The sequence below is a fragment of the Alligator mississippiensis genome, chromosome 2 (assembly GCF_030867095.1).
Source record: "Alligator mississippiensis isolate rAllMis1 chromosome 2, rAllMis1, whole genome shotgun sequence".
In the NCBI taxonomy this organism is placed as follows: Eukaryota; Metazoa; Chordata; order Crocodylia; family Alligatoridae; genus Alligator; species Alligator mississippiensis.
In genome coordinates, this window is record NC_081825.1 from 71,153,725 (window position 1) to 71,176,221 (window position 22,497).

General features: G+C 45.0%; 1 protein-coding gene across 3 annotated transcripts in view; it reads left to right on the forward strand.

Annotated features, from left to right (window-relative positions):
* IRF2 (interferon regulatory factor 2) overlaps positions 1 to 22,497 on the forward strand; it is a 71,350-nt gene that overhangs the window by 47,400 nt on the left and 1,453 nt on the right. For 2 of the 3 annotated variants that reach the window (XM_006263872.4, XM_019481339.2), the window contains exons 6-9: positions 2,211 to 2,345; positions 3,523 to 3,637; positions 12,836 to 13,000; positions 20,946 to 20,992. In XM_006263872.4, the coding sequence (XP_006263934.1) occupies positions 2,211 to 2,345; positions 3,523 to 3,637; positions 12,836 to 13,000; positions 20,946 to 20,992 (462 nt within the window). The remainder of the gene's footprint in view (positions 1 to 2,210; positions 2,346 to 3,522; positions 3,638 to 12,835; positions 13,001 to 20,945; positions 20,993 to 22,497) is intronic. The other variant, XM_006263873.4, reaches the window with a different exon arrangement.

Sequence of the window (22,497 nt, forward strand, 5' to 3'; positions counted from 1 at the left end):
TTAGGGAGGAATTGAAATCCTGGAGTTGTAATGTGTGCATTCATGTTTTCTGAGACAGAATGACTCTTGTACAGCTCTGAAATGAGCACAGCACTGCTGCCAATATATGCTGTGTTTCTGAGTATGCAAATGCTTGCTATTACTACCATGTGTAGTCCTTCCTAGCTTGAGTAGCTTTATTGAGCTATTAGTGGCTGTCTGATATACTCAATAATAAGTAATCGGGGGAGGGGGACAACACTTGAAAGTAAGAGTTTACAGTCTCAAATCAGCAGCAGAAAATGGGCCAAATCTTACAGCCTAGTTACTCAGGCATAGCAGTAATTTCAGTTAGTAGTCAAAGGTTGAAAAGTGACAAACCACTGCCCCTTATAAAGTATGTTTTAACATTGCCTAGTACTAAGCAAATCTTCACTTTCCTGCCACTCACCTATTGCAGTGGAACCAAATTCAGTCCTGATGTAACTCAGTTAAGCTGCTGTGGGATTCTTTGGGAATTGTGTCTGCTTACACTAGAGGATAATTTAGCCCTGGATGTTCTGAAGTCAGGCAGAGTTTGTTTTATACTGTAAAGGAGGATGTGTCCTGGCACTTCCCTTAAATATACTAAGATTTTTTAGCAGGAGGAACTGCAGACATGTGTTAATGGGGCCACACATGAGGGACCTGGAAAGGACTGATGCAGGATGGATGCTGAGATCCTTTCTGAAAAGACACCTGTATTGAAATTTGACTTCAGGAGAGAACTCCCCCAGTTTATTCTATAGTTGGATTCTACACAGCTGGACAATGGCTTGTCAGTAAGGAATGTAGCAGTTGCTGGCATCATTGTTTCAGTTAGTACATAATTATGTTTTAAAATAAGACAACCAAGTAGTATTTGTTTTAGGTTTGTTTTGAAACAACACCATTTAACTGTGTTCTCCAGTTTACACAGCCACCCATATTCATTCTAATGTAAGTTCCAAGCATAACTGGAGGAGAGAAGTACACGCGAGCAAAGAAACATATTTGTGCCCATGCTTCTCTGTCCGACTAGAGCAGCAGCTGGTGTCCTTTAAGACCAGCAGCTGGCAGACTGTCTGCAATTACACATTGCCTTCCCCTTCCCCCACTCACTTCCTTTACAATCAAAACATTCAATAAATAAAAGCTGTAGCCGTTTTTGGATGCCCCTCCCTTACTGAGAAGGGAGCAGTCCTGCAAATGCTCGTTACCACAGGCGTTCTGTTGAAGTCAGAGATTATTACTCATGGCACTGTGCCTGGTAGCAAATGTTTGAAGGAGTAGGCCACAGTACTTTTAAGCAACATCCTCCTGGAACTCTGGCGCTGTAATCGGATATGCTGCTGGGTAACGCTGTAAAAAGTAAGCTATTTCTCCATGCTTCCAGCACACCTCCCTGAACACCAAGGAGTTTAGCATTCCCCTGTCACTAGTTATATTATAACAAGTATCTCACTTCCAGGTTTTGCAGCAGGAATTGGGATGCTGTACCAGGCTGTTCAGGTTTATTTTAACAACTGTATACATAAGCCAATTTTAAAATGTGTCTTTTTAAAAATGAATGCCGTCTTTATCCTCTGCAGCTATTAGAATGTCATCAATTAATGCAGGAGTAACAGGGATCCTTCACTGACAGATAGGTGATGGATGAACTAATTGGTATATTTGTTTGACAAATAAAACATACTTGCAGTGTTTATGTCTATAAAACTCTTTCCTTAGTGATATAGATACTGGGGGTATTATTTTCATGAAAGCTTTGCACCTATAACATTTTGTTTAGTTCTAATGAAGATGAGTTGGCTATTATTTCCATATATTCCTGTTAAAGTGTCTGAGGTATTTCTGTGGTGTAAAATACACAGATGGAGAAAAACCTAAGGATTAAAGGCCTTACCCATAAAGGGATTTAGGAGCCAACTGCCACATTTTGTTGCCCAAGTCAAATAATTAGACACCACTGAGATCCCTAAAGCCTCCCTTCTCTACTACAGCCCACTCTTGTATGCACCTAAGTCCTTAAGTTCCTCATTTTCTGCTGGTGGGCATATATAAGGTAGTCTAAGTCTTGAAACCACTGAGCAGCTCAGATCCTATACCCCAGCATAATTCTCAGACTAGCTGTTCCCCTGACCGCTCTGCTTGCAAAGTTTGTTGGAGTCACCTTCTTCAGATATTATATACCATTTTGGGTTTTGGTTTAGGGCACTAATCACCTGAGAAGTGGAAAACCTATTTACAGATCCCCCCCCACCCTGCCTGATTTGAGACAAGGGCTTGAACTGAGGTCTTTTCCATCACCAGAGAGTGCCCTGCTGCCCGACTGTGGCTATTTTAGGGTGAGTCTGTTTCAGTCATGGTTAAAAAAATGCAAATTGGCCTTAGCATAAATGAGAATTGAGACAAAAAAATCTAACTTCTTGATGGGTAATGCTGCAGCTAAACTGCCAAACACTGTCCAAAAATGGAGCTAATTATAAGAGTGTAGTCTGTCTGACACCGTGATCTCAGGGACTTATGTATTTTCCATTCCCAGCCTATGAATACCTCTCCCCCCTCACTATGAATACTTGGGACTAGTCTTTGCCTGAAGTACTTTATACTAGTGCAAATTGGTATAAAATGCTGCCAAATCAGAATGGCAGATTTTTTTTCACTCACCTTTGCACTCACTTTTTTGCACTTTGTGTGAAAGAAACAAGTTGCAAGGCAGCAATGAACCGGGGCCTTAATTTTAATGCTGATTTTCCTAGTCTAAAATCGGAAGATTTTCATACTTTTGTAAGCTATGGTCCTTGTCAAGGATCCAGCGGAGGGAAAGAATGGTCATGGAGTTAATCCCTGTTTTAAAAAATGATGATGGCCTTTATGGAATTGATAACTCTTATAGTTTATTCCAAAGAGAGTCACATATATCCCCAACTGACATGTAACAGATGCTTACAAATACATCTTGTAGATAGCAAATTGTACAGAGAACAGGTGTTGTTTTCACAATAGAATTGCCCTTTGGTAACAGTTATGATGTGACCTCGAAGGCTTGATTTAGAGTAAATGTTTTGGTTTGTTTTGGTATCTTGCTGTAGAGAAAAACCAAGGATAAAATTTAGTAATCACTGCACAGAAATTGAGGCATTCTTTCAGAAGGTGCTTAGAGGTACTGTATGTTTGCAGAGGGGTGAAGATGAATGTTAAACAGTGCTGTTCTAAGGCACTTTCCTTGTCCCAGATTTTTCTTTTTAGTAAGGATTATCACTTTAAAAGAATTCTTTGAAGACATGCTGTCAATATAGAGAATTACTTTTAACTTCAGTTTAAATGGAGAACGCTTGGAAATGGAGTAAGCTCTGTCTTCCCTTTGGGGAACTGAATTTAGACCTAGTTCTAAGTTGGGTAATAGGTATGTAACAGGCAAAAACTAACTTGAGAATTTGTAGTCTTGTCAGAAAGAAATGGATTGAATCAAAGCTTCCCAAATAAATCAAACCTAATACAGTTCCACTGTTTCCCTTTTAGCAAGAGCCAGTAGAATCATCTTTTGAACGGACTAATGGGATAAGTGAGGTCACATCTGACTACTTCCTCTCCTCCAGTATAAAAAATGAAGCTGACAGTATGGTGAACATTGTAGGTAAGTGTTTCTAGAGCATACTTCTCATTGATGCTAAAACCAGTTTGCAGGTGATTTTAAACTCATTGTCATTAATTGATGATAGCCGAGAGTGTGGACAGAAATAATCAAAATGTTTCAAGCCCTTGGAAACCATTTCAAAAGTGGTGGAAGAGCTCTTGAAACAAGGTACTATTTTAGTGGGTTTTCAGCTGTAGCTGTGTTGGTCTAAGAACATAGGCAGGCAAGGTTTTTTGGGTAGTTGTGATACCTTTTATTAGACTCTTTCACTTTTTGTTATTTGTGTGCAGGGAGGTGGATTGGGGCTGGAGCTGGATTTGGGCTTACCTCCCCTCCCAGACTCCTGCTGACTCTTGGACACACACTGGCTTTGGAGCTGGGCCCTCCAGCCCCAGTCCTCTCTACCCCTCCTCTCTGAGAGGGGAGAGGAAAGGTTTGAGGGATTTAGGTCTGGAGAACTGGAATCCCCATGGCAGAGATTACCTCTCCCCCACTCTGCTTGCTTCTCCTCTCTGGTTCTCTACACTCCCCTGCCCTCTACTTCCCTTCCCCATGGGGGACATAGGGAAGAGAGGAAGGGGGGGCAGAGCCTCCTCTAGCACCTCTTGGCTGCATTTAAACATTCCAGGTGGGGAATGTCATGGGGATCATACATGTGTCTCCCAGCTGAACCTATTCCTTTTTTAAATTTTTCTAAGCATGTCTCAATCGGAAACATTTCAAAAGTTACTTCTGTCCCCACCCTCTAGAACAGCAGAGGTAGCTGCATGAAACTGATCTTAGCAACAGCATTTGATATTTTGGAGAGTAGGATACAATTATAAAATGGAGTTAATAGAATAAGCTTGGTGGCCTTAAAGATTTGCTACAAGCAATAAAATGACATACTCATCTTCTGAGAACAGTGTGCCTTTCATCACTCCCTAGCTGTCCTTCCTGACTTTAACCACTCCAGAGACAGCCGTATACAGCTCCCCTGAGCTGTGAAAGGATATTTTATCCAGTACAGGGCAGGGAGTAAAATTGGGGCATAAAATTGGGACCTAAAGGGTGCTAAACGTTCCTTTGACTCCCAAGAAGACCTGAAGGGCTTTTTAAAGGTGGCTGTTTTACTTTGCTTTGTTAGTATTTTTTTTCAGTCTACATTAAACTGTTCTTACTGGCAACACAGCAGTAGCATATATGTTAACATCACAGTGCTAGTAACCAGGGATCAATGAAAATTGTATTTCAAACTAGTGCATTAGTAGTTCACTGTCATATTAGAATGTGGATAATTGGTCCTTGATAACATAAGTTGGGATATGTTTTGACAGCTCTTTGTTGGCTGTAGTTGTCATTACAATGTGCTTCTGGAAATGTAATCCAAGTACTGCTTGTCCTAGAATTTCTTTTTCTCTGTGCAAGTTGAAGTGTTTGAAAATATGTTAATTTTCTGTGGCAGAGGCGATAGGTTTTTACGTACAATTATTAGGTTTTATGACTTTTTTTTTTATTTTTTCACAGAGCAAAATATAAGCTTTTCTACCAAAGTCCTTTTTGTAGATGAAAAATTTTTAGAGTACGTTCCCTTTCCAGGGGGGCAATAGATTTAATTGGCCTGTGATATTACATGATATTTTTGCTCCTAGTATTACAGAGGGTTTTTTAACTAGCTTTAGAAAAATACCAGCACTGTAGTGTAATATTTTTCCTAATTAAGAGCAAAATTAAAATGTGAAAAATACCCAGATGCTGATGTGGAGCCAGAAGAGGCTTTTTACTGATTTGTTTTATTTAATAACCTCTCAGTCAAACAATGCACAGTTTAAATCCTTTATGAACCACATTGATCCTGAACAAAGTCCAGTGAAGTTGGTGGGAGATATATCTATTTAGTTCAGTGGGCTGTGGATTAGACCAGTTAGGTTTGGTGAGGAACTGTGCTGTAAGCTTCTATTTAACTTCATTAGAATTAAATGCATGTTGCATGACACATGAGGGGATCTCAATAGTTCACAAGACCCACAGGGATATTAGTGTTAAAAAAAGAACTTGATCTATGTGCTATAATAAAAATAAGGAAATTAAGACCAAAGGATTCTAATTCATATGTTTTAGGGCTTTATTTGCCATGGCAAATGATCCTATAAAAAAATATATGGCCAAATGTTATTCCATTCACACACACGTGTCATCTCAGGCTGTTTCTTGAATAAAGCATATGCAGTTTGGTCTGTAATTGAGGGTGTCCTTTTTGTGGCAGTGCACTTTCTGGTTTACTGACTCCCAGTGTGTACTGCCTACATAAGCTAGGGAGGGGGAATTCTTCTATACTGTTCCAAACACTTTTTTTCAGCGTGAACAGCATAAAAGGCAGAGTAGATTCATCCTGTACGTGTCTGGGAGGGCAGCTGAAAGGTGAGGGAAAGAAGGAGGTAACACCTGGAGTGTTTCTAGAATTGTGCATCCAAGAAAAAGTCAGTAGTGTTTTGCCCAAGTTAGCAGTATTTTTGCTGATGAGCACTGACATTATCTCTTGGAGTTGAGTAAGAATTCTCCAGATACTGAAGAGTAAGATAAGGCTATGAAGGCAGAGCACTCGTAGCAAAACAGCATTGCACAACACAGTGGTTTCATAGTGATAAAAATTACTGTGGCATGTGTTCCTCCTTATTCAATAAAAGCAGATATTACTTGAGAACCAGGAAGAATGTTCTTTACAATGGAAACAAGTACTTGGAGCAATACAATAGTAACTAGTAATTGAGCTCCTTTTAAGGCGGCTATTCAGTGTCTGTGCAAAGTTATGGGAAAGCCTCCATATAACCAAGCCCTGGTTTGGGGAAGTTTTCAAAGTAGCATCTTGTCTCTTCAAAACACAAAATGACATACAATTATTCCACTGGGGGGGAAGCCTGATGCAGATTTGAGAGGAGGTCACTTCGGAGAAGAATTTAAAGGTCTGTCATCAGTGAGTAAATAAATGTAACCCTTGCATCCTTCATGATACCAGATTACAGTGTGTGCTGTGTTCCTTATGGTTACTTTTTCACCTTCCTTCCTGAAGCATCTAACATTGGGCACTCTGAAATGCAACTGAGTAACTGTTGCTGGATTTGACCCTATATGTTTAAGCAAAAATGTATGCCCTACCTCTCCCTCTTGTCTCCAGTGATTGTGGATGCTAAGCAGCCCTCATGAGATCAGCACCAGCCCTAAGCTTTTATTTTAGATTTGTACACTGATCCTGTTTATCAATTGTATTTCACTTTGGTGTGGGATTCCCCATTAATTTTAAAAAACTTCCATGGACTATCGTAGTGACAGACAGCATATTATAAATTAGATGTTCATGATATAATCTCCCATATGTTTTCCATAGAGAGGATGCATTTTATTAAAGTACTTGCTCTTTATTGATATTGTACATATCTGGAAGAACCAGAAGTTGTAAAAGCAGGGAGTTCTAGCTAGTGGTATGAAGACCTGACTGGAAGCCAGTAGCTTTGGGTTTACTACTTTTTGGCTTTTACTGCTGTTTCACTATGTCAGCTAATCTCTTGGGGCACTGACAGAGATGGAAAAAAAAGAAAAAACATGCTTTACCAGAAGAGGCATTAGTTCAGGCCGGCTCTCCAGCATCTGTATAGAGCACACGCTTCAGCAGAGCTTTTGGGTGCTTTTAGCTAAAGGTGATTCAATCAGCTATCCTTGGTGCCTTTGTTTATATTTGTGTAAAGAAGATGGAATATTTATTTACCTGTCTCACTGGGGTACTGAGTGGCTTAAACAGTGTCTGTAAAGTGATTTAAAGGCTTGCAAAACATTACCATCTGCTTCAACTTTATAGAGAAAAAACAGTGTCCCTTTTGTCAACTGAGGTGTTGAACAGCATTGATCTGTTCAAGTGGGAAAAAACCTTGTTAATAAGTAACTGGATTTCAGCACAGGAAATCACAAAGTACATTTCAGTCACAGACTGGTGATTATAGGATACCTGTCCAATATTGTTTTTTTTACGTACTAAATGTGATATTGCAGCATACAGTAAGAGTGCTAAAAGGAGACCATGCCTCATTCCTATCTCCAGGAAAAAACTCTGGACCAGATCCAGCCCATACATACATCAGTTACACTATAAATCAATTTAGCCAACCATTTGTAACTGAGTTTTGAACTCCTGTGCCTTTACAGTGCATGGTCTATATGAGGGCATCCAAAGTCGACAGAGTACTGACAACATGCCAGGGACTGCATCTATCTTACATTAACAGGAACAGATTGCAGCCATCCTTTATCATTAAGACAGAAAGGCAGCCTACAGTAATCACTAGTTCCAGCAGGTAGTGGATCTGGAGCATTGCTTGCTAACCCCTGATTACTCTGTTGGAGCCTTGTATCTGTATTAAAGTTGAATGTGGCTGTAGACTACACTGTAGAACTCTTTGGGCCCTGGGGAGACCCAAACTTACTGCTTTGGTGTCCAACCAGGTTCACGTTTATTTTGTATATTCAGCCTGGTAGGTAATAGGAATGCCCTTAAGGATACTATAATCCTGTAGGGCTCCAAAACTAATATTGCATGATCCAAGTGAGGTTTAACCATTCATGGTGGTAAAAAGGGAAAGGAGACTGAAAATATCTCACTGATTTCCCTTGGAAGCCTTGTTGGAAACAGTCAGGAAAGGATGAGAGGAGAGCAGACATCTTATAGATTTCATATTTCATAGACGTTACGGCTGGAAGGGACCTCGGAAGATCATTGAGTCCAGCCCCCTGCCCGAGGGGCAGGAAGTCAGCTGGGGTCATTGGATCCCAGCAAGAAAAGCATCCAAATTTCTCTTGAAGGTGTTCAATGTAGGTGCTTGAACATTCCAGACCTTGGGGGCTCAGACAGTGAAGAAATTCTTTCTTATGTCCAGCCTGAAACAGTCTTGCAGGAGTTTATAACCGTTCGACCTCGTCATCCCTTGGGGCGCTCTGGTGAACAATCGTTCCCCCAGATCCTGGTGAGCACTCCTGATAAACTTATAGGTGGCCATCAGATTGCCCCTGAGCCTGTGCTTTTCCAGGCTAACGAGTCCCATGGCTCTCATCCTGTTGTCATAAGGTCTGTTTTCCTGACCTCTGATCATGCACGTGGCTCTTCTCTGGACTCTCTCAAGCTTCTCCACATCCTTTTTGAATTGTGGAGCCCAAAACTGGACTCAGTACTTCAGCTGCGGCCTCACCAAGGCCGAGTACAAGGGGAGAATGACGTCCCAGGAGTTGCTTGAGAAACATCTATGGATGCAAGCCAGCGTTTTGGTCGCTTTACTAGCCACAGCATCACAATGAAGGCTCATGTTCGTCTTGTGGTCAATGATGACCCCCAAATCCCTTTCATCCGTAGTGCTAACCAGCGTAGCACTGCTGAGCCTATAAGGATGCTTCAGGTTTTTCCTTCCAAGGTGGAGAACCTTGCATTTTTCAGTGTTGAACACCATCAGGTTCTTGTCCGCCCATTTCCTGATCCTGTCAAGGTCAGCCTGGATTGCCCTCCTGTCCTCGGGTGCGGATGCTTTACCCCAGTGTTTGGTATCATCAGCGAACTTGGCCAGTCCGCTTCTGACTCCAGTGTCCATATCATTAATGAAAATGTTGTACAATATAGCTCCAAGGACAGAGCCTTGGGGGACCCCACTGGTTACAGGGCACTGTGACGATTGACTTCCGTTAACCACCACCCTCTGGGTCCGACCATGGAGCCAGTTCCCCAGCCAGTGGATCATGGTGGACCTGAGGCCACAGTTGGCCAGTTTTGCCAAGCGGTGATCATGGGATACCAGATCAAAGGCTTTTTTGAAGTCAAGATATATGACATCAATCTCCTCTCCCTTGTCCAGGTGATAGGTCACCTGGTCGTAAAAGGAAATAATATTGGTCAAGCAAGACCTACCTGTAACAAACCCGTGCTGGCTATCCCTCAGGATGTTGCCATCAGCCAGTCTGTTAAGAATGGCCATTTTAATAATTTTTTCTAAGACCTTACCCAGGATAGAGGTTAGGTTAATGGGCCTGTAGTTAGCCGGATCCACTTTCCTCCCTTTCTTGAAGATAGGCACCACATTGGCCTTCTTCCAGTCTTTGGGCAGTACACCAGAGCACCAGGAGTTCTCGAAGATCCGTGCAAGGGGCTGGGCTATGATGCTTGCCAGCTCCTTGAGTACCCTGGGGTGTAGGTTGTCAGGGCCAGCTGACTTGAAGGTGTCCAGCCTCTCATGGTGTTCCTTCATGAGGTCAATATTGATGGAGGGCAGCGAATCTCCCTTACCCAGGCCTCCCTGTCCCGTAATGGGCAGGGGAGTCCTGTGGGACTGATGAAAGACCGACACAAAGTACCCATTTAATAGGTTGGCTTTTTCCTGGGCATCGGTCGTCAGTTGTCCCATCTGGTTTAGCAGGGGTCCAGTGTTGCCTTTGCTTTTCCTCTGGCTCCCCACATATCTAAAAAAGGACTTTTTATTGTCCTTGATACTTGTAGCTAGTTGGAGTTCTGTCGCAGCCTTGGCTTTCCTGGTTTGCTCCCTGCAGGACCGGACCAGTGAAAAATATTCCTCCTTGGAGGTGGATCCCATCCTCCATCCTTTGTAGGCCTTTCTTTTTAGCCGCAGGAGGTCCGTTAGTTCCCTGGAGAGCCAAGGGGGCTGCTGTGCCCTTTTGCTGACTTTCCTCCGAGATGGAATAGCCTTAGCTTGTGCATTGAGGATTACTCCTTTGAGGAGCAACCACTTTTCCTGAACTCCCCTCCCCTTGGGGTCGTGGTCCCTTAGGGCCTCATCGACAAGCCTCCTGAGCTTGTCAAAGTCAGCTTTCCTGAAGTCAAGGACTTCTGTATTGCTGACTGACTTGCCAGCTTTACGGCAGATGGTGAAGGTGATCAGCTCGTGATCGCTGTCACCCAGCTTTCCGTCAATCATTAGGTTGCTGATTTAGGTTGTCCCCAGTTGCCAGTACCAAGTCGAGCAGTGCTTTACCTCTTGTTGGTCCATAGACCTCTTGTGTCAGATAGAGGTCATCCACGCATGAGAGGCAGCTTTGTGACCACTCTGATTTAGCTGAGCATTCTTCCCACGAGATGTCTGGGTAGTTGAAGTGTCCCATGACAACCATGGACCTGGAGCATGTGGCTTCAGCCAATTCCCCGGAGAACGTCTGGTCAAGCTCTTGACTTTGGGTGGGAGGTCTGTAGTAGACTCCCACTGTTGTGTCCCCTGTGCTGTGTTCCCCACAGATTTTAACCCAGAGGGTCTCTAGTCATCCACCCTGGTTGCCAATATCAGCTTGCAGGGATGTGTAGCTCTCCTTAACATAGAGAGCTACACCCCCTCCCCTTTTGTCCCCTCGATCTCTCCTGTACAAGGTATAGCCGTCTATACCTGTGGTCCAGTCGTGGGTGGAGTCCCACCAGGTCTCCGTTATCCCTTTGATATCGTAATTATTTGTGTTAAGCAGGAGGACAAGTTCCTCCTGTTTATTCCCCAAGCTCCTGGCATTTATGTACAGGCAGGCAAGTGTTCCCTTGGGGGCTCTTGCCTTTCCCGCAGATTGTACCAGGGCTGGGGCAGGGGTGGGCTCCCTTAAGCACCTTGGCCTGCTGACTTTGTAAGGGTTGCTCAGTGGGCCAGCAGTGGCGGTAGTCCACCTACTCCCTGGCGGGCTTAGTTTAAAACCTGGTGGAGCAGGTCTAGCTGAGAAGAGCCTCCTCCCCAGCGGAGAGAGGTGGAGGCCGTCCCTTCCCAGCAGCTCGCTGCCTCTCATACCAAAGAGCGGACTGTGGTCATGGAAGCAAAGCCTTCCCGATGACACCAGCACCGCAGTCTTTGGTTGACTACCTGGATCCTCCTCTCCCTCCTCAGCCCGTAGCCTCAGACTGGGAGGATCGAAGAAAACGCCACCTGTGCCCCCAGACCCTTTAGCCCCGCTCCCAAATCCCTGTAGCGCCTCATGACCTGCCTGGGAGTGCTCCGAGCCGTGTCATTGGTGCCCACGTGGATGAGAAGCATGGTCAGTGGGCTGGAGGAGTTTAGGAATCTTCTCCCCAATGTCTTGGATGCAGGCTCCTGGGAAGCAGCAGACTTCCCGGCCTAAGGGGTCGGAGCGGCAGATTACCCCCTCAGTCCCCTTCAGGATGGAGTGTCCCACGACAAACACCTTACGTTTTGTCTTGGGGAGAGTGGGGGCGGTAGCTACAGTCGTGCCCATGTTGCCTGCGGGAGCTGGCAACTCAGCAGGCTCAGCTGGGGCTGCAAGAGGCTCGTACCTGTTGCATAGCTCCAGCAGGGCAGGGGCCTTGGTGTAGCGGACCTCAGGGCCCTTGACCGCTTTGGTTCATCCCCTTGGCTGGACAGCATGGGAGATCCCCGGGTCCTCCCTTGTCCTGGAGGGAGACTGTGGTCTACCCTCCGCCTCAGGGGAGAAGGGCCTGGCAGTAGGAGTCTGTCTCCTGCTCGCAGTCCCTGATGGCACACAGTCTCTGGACTGTGGCCTGGAGCTCCTCCAGCTGGCGCACCAGAGACCCCAAAAGGGAGCAGACCCCACAAGGAGAGGTGGCCATGCTCCCAGGCCTCAGAGCCTGAAGTGACAGGCAGCCCCCGCAGCCAAAAGCCAGGGGCTCCGTCTGCGTGGAGGCCTCTGAGACACCAGAGGAGGGGGCCGCAGACCCCTCGGGGACCCTCGGGGTGTGGCACATGCCCATTTGTGTCATGTTGCTGGTGGCCTGGCTATGGCTGGGACTGGCTTCCCTAGGGTAGGGGTGCACAGGCAGGGCCTTGGGCCCTCCCGCTTGCCCTCCTGCGCGAACTCTGCGCTAACTCATGCCGGGTAGACAAGCACACCTGTTTGCGTGGCCTGTTTGCGAGGCTTTGGTCACATGGCTCCCTGGGGGGCTGGGCGAAGTAGGGGCCGGGGTGGGAGTGAGACCCTTCCTGGTCCACTCAGCCACCTCCTCCCACTGTCTGGGGTTAACCCCCTCCCACCACAGGCCCCGCTTACCTCCGGCTGTGCTGGGGGTCAGCGGGGTGCGCTGTGGCTGTTAGGGGTTGCTGCGGGGCTTCAGGGGAGCGGGGGCACAGTGGGCTTTCACCTTGATTAACCCAAACATAAGGTCACCTTCCTGCACGTGCATCTTTGAATAGTCAAAAGGTCTTTAAATAACTTGTCTTTATTCTGATGAAGTTGTAGGTCAGTCCCCCTTGGACGGCAGTACTGAAGAGCAGATGATCGTTGCCAATCCTCCAGATGTTTGCCAAGTGGTAGAGGTGACAACAGAGAGTGATGAGCAGCCTCTGAGCATAAGTCAGTTGTACCCCCTGCAGATCTCCCCAGTCTCTTCGTATGCAGGTAAGCTGATGGCTGTTCCTCTGAAGAACGTGCACGAGATTGAGAAGCTTTTAAAATAAAGTATTGGGTACCATAGAATGGCCCTAAGTCATTGTCACCATTGGGGTGGTGGAAGGTGGTTTCTTTGCCATGGGATTTACACTTTGCTAGTAATTTTACTAAACCTGACTTGTAATACTCACAGACATCTTCCCTAGTTTTACTCTGGGAAATGAGAATCCATATCTATTTTAAGATGGAAACATAAGCTCCAGTTAAGTCATCTTGTAGCCCTTATTAGCATGACAAATAGAAAATAAACCTTTGTAGATGTAAAGCAGTTAGGTCTACACGTCTTTTATTAAGGGAGCATTGCCAACCTATGCTGCAAAGTTTTCTTTCTCTGATAAAACACCTTTGATGACTAAAGTTTAAGGACGGTCTCTGCAATATGATTGCTTTGTGCTTAGCCCAACTGGGCTAAGTGGAAAAGTGAGTAATTGGAAGCATCAGGAAGAGTGGATATGTCTGTTATAGGCTGATTTGCAGAATGCAAAGCCAGAGGAGCTACTGATAAAAGCCAATCTGAAAAGGTAGCAATAGTTTCAAGCATGTCCTTCATTTTTAATGAGCTGTTAACTTGATTACAAGCCTCAGGAGGATGGGGGTAAACTGAAGTGTTGTCCTTATAGACCAACACTAATATGAAATCATTCGTGTTTGACTTGATGTATGTTTTTGTGTTTAAATTGGGGTACATTAGTTCCAGATAAAATTTCATTAAAAAAGCCTCTTAAGGTCAGGGCAAGTATCATGATGTTCTCTTGGGATTACTCCAACATTAGTCTGCCACAGGTTGGTATATGATCATCATTCCCAGTGTCTTTAGTCAGGGATTTCCAGAACTTCAGTGTGGCTTTGGGAAGGATAAGGCAGTAAATTGCCTTAAAATTTATTACCAAAGGGAGACAGTGCTTTGAAACATTTGCACTTTTTTTGCAAAACTCTCCCTTTATGAGCCAGCATGGCAAAGGTGCTTCTCTGCAGCTCATGTATGCAATCAAAGTAAATCATTTGAAAACATAGCAAAGTCAATGCATGCATCTGCTCTGCACCTTCCTACTGTCATGAGGCAGACCTACAGACAGGTCTCCCACTAGGCAACATGGTGACTCTTATGACTCTTATGCTATTACTACTCCTTGTAGTCAACTTAGAAGGTATACATGGGGAAAACAAGAGGCCTGGCTGTATTGTCCCTGTCCCTGCTGCTGTGTTGGTATCTTAGATGTGAGCAGGCTAGTTTTACTTATTCTTATGTACCTGCCTGTGGTACAGCTAGTCTATGATGAGGATAGTTGAGAGGGGAATTTAAATCACCTGTCTACCCTGTGAGTTAGTGCCACAGCAGCTCTTGGGAATCTGGTCCGTGAATATTTTTTTGAAGTGTGCAAATGATTCTCTGGGCAGAAAGAAGAACAGGAAGTCTCTAGGTTTTGTTAGGACTGCCACCAATCCTGACATTTTCAGGATACTCTCACTTCTGTCTCCTACTGCAGTATCACTGAGTGTGAGGACATAGGCCTATCATGCAGAGACTAAGTATGACAGCATGTCTTAAACCATTAGCCTTACTTAAAAAATGGACAGTTGTACCAGAGAAAACCTTTTTTTTTGCTAAACTTCATCTAACTCCTTTTCAAAGCTGTTAATACGAATGATGCGTATGGTTGTCTGATATTTTTACTAGTCTGTACAACAGAATCTTTGCCAATCTCTCATCTGGCGTGACATTGATTCAGATAATCTTCCTTCATCTCTGTCCTTTAATTTTTTTGCACCTCAGTAACCAGCCTCCTTGCAAAGCATGTTTGCTCAGCATTTTGTTGCTGATGGATTCTGTCTCATTTGCTTCACCTTCTTTGCTGTGTTTCTTTACCTTCTTCTTGTTTACACATGCTTTTTTTTTTCTCTTCATGTCATGCTGAAATGCTATTCTCTTCTTTTCTGCCCATTATTCTCCTGCCTTTCCTTTGACCTCACAGTTTATGGTTGGGTGTAATTCGCCAAATTTCAGGAGCAGTAGCATTTTTGTGTCCAGGCAGTCAAGAGATCTGGGCTTGAAAGCAGAACTGAAAGCCCTAGTTTTAGGTCTTGTTTACATGAGAAAATTGACCAGGATAGCTATAATGGAACAGTCATCCTGCTATAGCTGTTCCAGTGCAGCTCCTTTATATACAAGTACCATTGTGAAATAAAAGCTGGGGGGAGAGAGAGAGTGAAGATGCAAAAGTTATGAGGATGTTGTGCTATATGTGGAGGTCACTCCTCAAGAAGATGAAAAAAATGTGTCCATGGATCATTTGCTGGAGGAGCATAAGAGTGGAGTTTTTGTGAAAGGGCAATAAGAAGAAACCGGGCAGGGGGGAGAATGAAGTTTCATAGTTTCATAGTGCTTAGGGTTGGAAGGGACCTAAACAGATGATCAGGTCTGACCCCTGGGCAGGAACAAGTGCTTGGGTCGTAACACCCCATCCAAATATCGGTCCAGCCTCCTCTTGAAGACCCCCAAGATAGGAGAGAGCACCACCTTCCCTGGGAGTCCATTCCAGAGCCTGGCAGCCCTAACCATAAAGTAATGTATCCTGATGTCCAGCCTGAACCTTTTCTCTAACAATTTGTGGCCATTATTCCTAGTAACCCTGGGTGGTGCCCGAGGGAACAGAACCTCACCCAATTTCCACTGGTCCCCCCGGTGAGTTTGTAAACAGCCACCAGATCCCCTCTCAGCCTTATCTCTTTGTAGGGCCTGCCCCACTGCCCCTGGACCATGCGAGTGGCCCTCCTCTGGACCCTCTCAATGCTAGTCACATCCCTCTTGAAGTGCGGTGCCCAGAACTGGACAAAGTACTCCAACTGTGGCCTAACCAATGCCGCATAGAGGGGAAGGATCACCTCCCTGGACCTGCTTATGAAGCATCTGTTGATGCACGACAAGGTGTGGTAAGCCTTACTGACCGCTTCCTCACATTGGCAGCTCATGTTCATCCTGGAGTCAACAGTGACTCCAAGATCCCTTTCTGCCACCATGTTGACAAGAAGGGTGTTCCCCAGCCTATAGGTGTGTTGCAGGTTCGTTCTCCCTAGATGCAGTACCCTGCACTTGTCTGTGTTGAATTCCATCCTATTCTCATCCACCCACCTCTGTAACCTGTCTAGATCTAGCTGGATTCTGTCCCTCCCCTCCAGCGTGCCCACCTCGTCCCGCATCTTGGTGTCATCAGCAAATTTGGACAGCGTGCTTTCCACACCCACATCCAGATCGCTGATAAAGATGTTGAACAGTACAGGCCCCAGGACCAAACCCTGGGGGACTCCACTGCCCACATCCCTCCAGGTCGAAAATGACCTGTCCACCACCACTCTCTGGGTGCGACCATCTAGCCAATTTGCCACCCATCTGACTGTGTAGGCATCAATGCCAGAGTCACCTAGCTTTTTTAAGAGAAGGCCTTCTTAAAGTCCAGGAAGGTGTCAAAGGCCTTCTTAAAGTCCAGGAAGATGACATCTACCTCAACACTCTTGTCCAGGGACTTTGTGACCTGATCATAAAAGGAAACCAGGTTAGTCAGGCAGGATCTGCCTCAATGAACCCATGTTGGTTGCCCCTGAGCATTATCTCCCCTGCTGGGCCCTTGCAGATGTGCTCCTTGATAATTTTCTCAAAGGTCTTCCCAAGGACTGAGGTGAGACTAACTGGCCTATAGTTACTTGAGTCCTCCTTTCTCCCGTTCTTGTAAATGGGGACCACATTGGCCCTTTTCCAATTGTTTGGTAGCTGGCCAGAGCCCCACAAGCACTCACAAAGCTGTGCCAGGGGCCCTGCTATGACCCCCGCCAAGTCCCTTAGCACCCTCGGGTGAAGAACATCTGGACCTACTGATTTAAACATGTCCAGCCCCTCCAAAAGTTCCCTTACTAGGTTGTCCCTGACCCTAGGCATGGTGGTGCCTCCCCTGGGTCCATCAGTAATCCTAGTGGGGAAAATGTCCTGATCCCTGTTCAGGAATATAGAGGCAAAAAATTTGTTAAAGAGGTCAGCTTTTTCGTTTGCTGCAATCACTAGATTGCCAAACCTGTCCTGTAGAGCAGTGCTTCTCAAGGTGCCGGTCCATGAGCCACCGGTTGCCGATCCGCAGCGAGTTGCCAGGAAAGAAAGAAATACATTTTCATAAGCATAACATTGATATGTCATAGCGCCACAGTTTGTACATTCCAACAGTCCAGGTGACATCACGTCGTGCGAGGTGAGGAGAAAGAAAGAAACAGCTGGTCGCTCATTTGTGTAGCGCTGTTACATGCAGTTGCTGCCACCGGCTGAACCGGGCACTGGTCCCTGGCCCACTGGAAAAAAAATTGCTGGTCCGCCACATCAGATAGTTTGAGAAGCACTGCTGTAAGGGCCCCACATTACCCAGTGCCTTCTTACTCCCTATGTATTTGAAAAAGGACTTCTTTAGTCAGTAGTCAGGATGATGGCAGTGTCAGGATGATGGCAGTATGTGTGTGTGGAGGACAAGTGGTGATGAGAGGGGGGATGTGTGGAGGTACATTGATCAAGTAGATGATTGGGGGTTGAGTAAGGAGGTGCAGGTATTTTAGGGTGAGGACAGAAGAAGGTGTATCCAGAGATGCAGACATCAAGAATAAAATGGAGATATCTGAAGAGGTGCAGTGGTCAAAGAGATGTATGGGTGTGTGGAGGGGCAATAGATAGGGGAATGGTGAAAGGTACGAAGAGGGAGGTTACAGACCTGCAGTGGTTAGGGGATGAAGGTGTACGTATGCAAAGATGCTCTGGTTTGTGGCGGAAGAAAGGAAAGAGTAGGTGGCAGGGCAGTAATCAGGAAAGGGGGACATTGAAATACAGTAGTCAGGATGATGAAAGCATTGCAAAGTGCAGAGGTCAAGGGGATGATAAAAAATTGTGTGACAGTACAGTGGTTGAAGGGCTAAAAGTGGGATATAAAGAGCAAGGAAAGGATGATAAAGTGGTTGGAGATTGACAAGATTGCAGTGTTTGCAGAGGGATATTGGTCAGAGGATGATGCATGGGGGACATGGAACTGCAGTGTTCTGGTTATGAGTGCAGTGTGTGTAGAGGTACAGTGGTCAAGAGGATGGTGAGAGGGAATACATGTGCACAGGCCTTTTGGCTGGGGGCTGATTTTGGCGCGCATGCCTGGTTATGCAGATGTCCTGGGTATGAGGAGGATTGTGGAGGTGCATCGGTTGGGGCATGATGAGATGCATCTCAAGCACTGGTTGGGGATTACTAACCACAGAAAATGTATAGACATGTAATGGTGAAGCAGTTGATGAGAGGGGGGTATGTGTGCGTGGCTCCCTCCAGACATTACAGGTATTGCACAATTCACTGGTTAATTGGGCAGTTACCTTAAGATCAGCAACACGTGCAAAGTACTTATCACACAATAAAAAGCTCCAACCAGCTATAAAGTCAGACCTAAAAAATGTGTCCTAACTTGATAGCTGGTTGCTGTTCACCAGGGCACCCAAGGGGAAAACCAGGAGTAATGGCCACAAACTCCTGGAAGATCGATTCAGGCTCAAAAGTAGGAAAAACTTCTTCACAGTCAGGGCGTCCAGACTGGAATAAGCTCCCTCCAGAGATGGTGCAATCACCTACCCTGGAAATCTTTAAGAGGAGACTAGACAGTCACCCTGCTGGGGTCACCTGACCCCCAGTTATCTTTCTTGGTTGGTGCAGGGGGCTGGACCTGAGGATCTTCCAAGGTCCCTTCCAGCCTTACAGTCTATGAATCTTTTGAGCTTTAATTGGCACCTGTAGCAGGTCTCTTCTGTGCTGACAATTGACAGGGCTCCCAGCCACAGGGGTGCACCATGTCCAGCGTGAAACCCCTGGGCCCAGGAGATTGCAGTAGCCACGATCCCCAAAGCTCGGGGGTTTGTGAAACCTTTGGTCCTGGCTGGGCCATGTACACAGCTGGAACCAAGAGTCCCCTCATCTGATCTGTGATGCAGCGAGGACTGAGAACCCCATCAGGCATGGGACTCTTGGTCCCAGCTGCGCATGGCCTCTGTGGCTGGGAGCCCCTTTAGTAAAGAGGAGCCTAGGATCGAGCTTCCTCTGTATTGGCAACAAGGTGCAATTTGAATCTAATGTGCAATTCCACAATCACACTTCCTGCCATGCATGTGTGGATCACACATTAGATCCAATCATGCCTTTACTGGCATGTGTAGAAGGGGCGTGCATGTGTGCCTGCATGTGTAAATGCAGCAGTTAAAGAAAAGATGAAGTGTGGGTGCAGCAATCCAGGAAGAATTGGAGGGAGTGTATGCAAGTGTTGTGGAGGAGCTATGGGGATTAACAATAGCAATAATAAAACAGAAGAAAAGATGATTAGCCCTTGAGGTAAAAAGTAAAAGCATTTTTACCTACCAGTTCTTGGAAACTTTAGGTTGAGATTTTGCCTTTTGAAACAGTACAAAAGCCTTTGAAAGGACTTTGATTGTGACCTCCAAGCCAGGCCAGATATTGCTCTTCCAGGTAGTAAGCACAGTAATGAATGAGAGAGTGGGCTCTTCTCTTCTAATAAGATAGTCTGTCAAAGAAAAGTACGTTATGTCATTTGCTCTTGAAGTTAAGCACTGATACAACTCTTGTGCATCTGCTTTTCTTTGGTGTTGGTTGTAGCCATGTTAGCCTAAGGACATAGGTAGACACAGTTATTTGGGTAAATGTGGTATCTTTTATTAGACTAACTGAATAGTTGGAAAAATTGTTCTTTGCAAGCTTTCAGGCACAGGCGCCCTTCCTCAGGCATAGGGAGAGTCTTCTGGTCTTTGTCTTCTCTCTAGGGTCAAATAGAAGCTTAAGCCATAACACAAAATGCAAGTCTGTGAAAACGGAAATGTATGGCAGGGAAGATCAGAGGGGATAGGAATTAATGAGTGAGAGACAGGTGGGAGGGAGAACAAAAGAGGGAAATGTCCACAGGTGATAAAATGTAGCTGGGAAAATATAGAGAGTTTACCTGGGGTTATCGGATGGTAGGCAGGTTATAATGTACCATAAATCCAATGTCTATATTTAGTCTATGACTTTTTGTATCCATTAGATTTATGAAGTGAAGTTCCTAGGCTCGTCTCCAAAAGGTGTTTTGTAAATTCCCTTTGAGGATTAGAACTGAGAGATTGGAGAGAGAGTGGTTGTCTTGTGAGAAGTGTGCACCCACAGGTAATTGGGCATTTTTGTCTTTGATAGATTTACGGTGTGCGTTCATTCTGGTATGCAGTTTTTTGGTTTCTCTTATGTAGTTTCCATCAGGGCATATAGTGCACTGGATGAGATATATTTCTGGAGGTGCAGGTGTAAGATCCAGGAATTGTGACTGTTCTGTTGTGGGGCATAGTTACTGTGGGAGTGGTGGAGTTATATCGGCAGGTTTTACATTTCTTGTCCCAGCATGGTCCATGACAGACACCAGTACCCAAAAGCTTGCAAAGAACAATTTTTCCAGCTAGTCAGTTGGTGTAATAAAAGATATCACATTTTCCCAGCTAACCTTGTCTGCTTTTCTTTAGCATTTTCTGCCTCTAGTATGTTCTGTTTCCAGTGTAGAGACACATTTATTATGGTAACCTTGTGATTTTATTTTGCATAATTGCTCCCAAATTGAGAAACCTGTACTTATAGGCTTATATTACAGGTCAAATCAGTTTATGCATGACAGCGCATTAAATCTTTTGGACTGTTTTTTTTTTTCCACTGCATATGGGGACTTTTTTAGGCTTTGCAGTTTTGGAAGCAGCTTAAAAATCCTCTTGTTTTTAGAGGGGAGTGCATCAGGTTAGCTGGATTTTAATACTCTGGTAAAATAATGCCAATTTTCATTTTTACTTCCATTTTGACCAACAGAAAGTGAAACGACAGACAGCATTCCCAGTGATGAAGAAAATGCAGAGGTAAGCACTTTGTTTTATAGCACTTGAGAGCAATTTTGAAAAGCATTGCCATCTCCTGCAGAGGTTCTGTCTCCTTGTCCCTTCTGCTAATGCATTTCTATTGAGTCAGTATTAATTTTAACAGTGGCTGGAGGAGAGGAATGTTGGAGAGCAGTCTGTGTGGAAACAAATGCTCAAGTGCTTGCAAAAGTAAATTAATGCCTGTAGAATTCCCCCCTGATCTGTCAAAATTACAAGTAAACTAATTCACATAGGAACATGAAATTATGTTTTAGAGAAATGTTAACAGATTATAACATTTTTGTAAGAGAGAAAATCAGTGGAGAGGCTGTATGCATGTGCATGCACGCACATGTGTATGTATGTATGCGTTTGTGGTTGCTTAGTCCTTGCTGCAGAGTAGTTTTAGTATTTTATCTTGGTTACAAACATCCTTGTTTGGGTTTTCTTACATGTCATTTTGATTCATACAAAGGCAGGAAACAGCCTGATAATGACAACGATAGGCTCTTGAAAGCTTGGTGAATATGGGATTAGCAAATTTCCTGACAAATCTCTCATGCTTTAAATGAAAAGAAGTCAAAGGAGAACACACAGACCACCAAAATTTTGTGTGATTGTTCTTTGCAACCTAGGAGAATACCGTTCTATTTGCATGCTCTACTTTTGTAACTGTAAACATGCCTGTATGTCCATTTGCACATGTAAGGCTATGTGCAAAGCATGCAGTTAGTCATCTCCCCCCCCCCCACCCACCCACCCCAGAAATGAGGCTGAAAACAGCTGAAAATAGGGCTTCAGGGTTTCTGTTCCTGAAACGCCTCTCTGCAAAGCCCCTTCCATTAAAGAATTCTGTGTTACAAGCTTGAAGATACACAGCAGTGCTGTCTTTCTTAGTGCGTAATCTTTGAAGTTCACCACGGTCCCATCAGTCCTGCTCGCAAATGAGGATTTGGGTGAACACACACAGTCCTGATAATACCTCACACAATAAAAAGAAGAGAATATTAGTAAGGGTGTAAAAAAATAGCCTTTTGCAGAGCAGCATGCTGTACTACAGCTGAGCTCCTACCTGCTGCCAATTACAGGGCATGAATGAGGGAAGTGACCCTAAAACAAAGCTGAGCCCTGGGTCATTGTTACTTTCCCTCCTGCTTCTGCAAGCAAAGGAGGGCCTAACTCAAAAGGATCCCTGGGACAGTCTGGACAGCCTGGAGAAGGGAAGCACCTCCAGCTTGCTTTTCCAATTCAGGTGGAGCATTAGCTCTGCTCACCCAGCTCGCCAATGTACAAGTCCCTCTCCAGGTAGAACTTGGGGTTAGTGCATGTGTGGGAGGTGGAGCCAGTGCTCTGTGGAACAGTGCCCTATGAGCTCCATGGACAACAGAGTAGCTAGCCCAGCACACAGTAAAACTTTTCCAATAGCAATAATTGCCACTGGATTTGCATAGTAAAGTTGCATAATAAAAGGCTAGAAGCACAGGCCTTTTCTTAGTATCTGATCC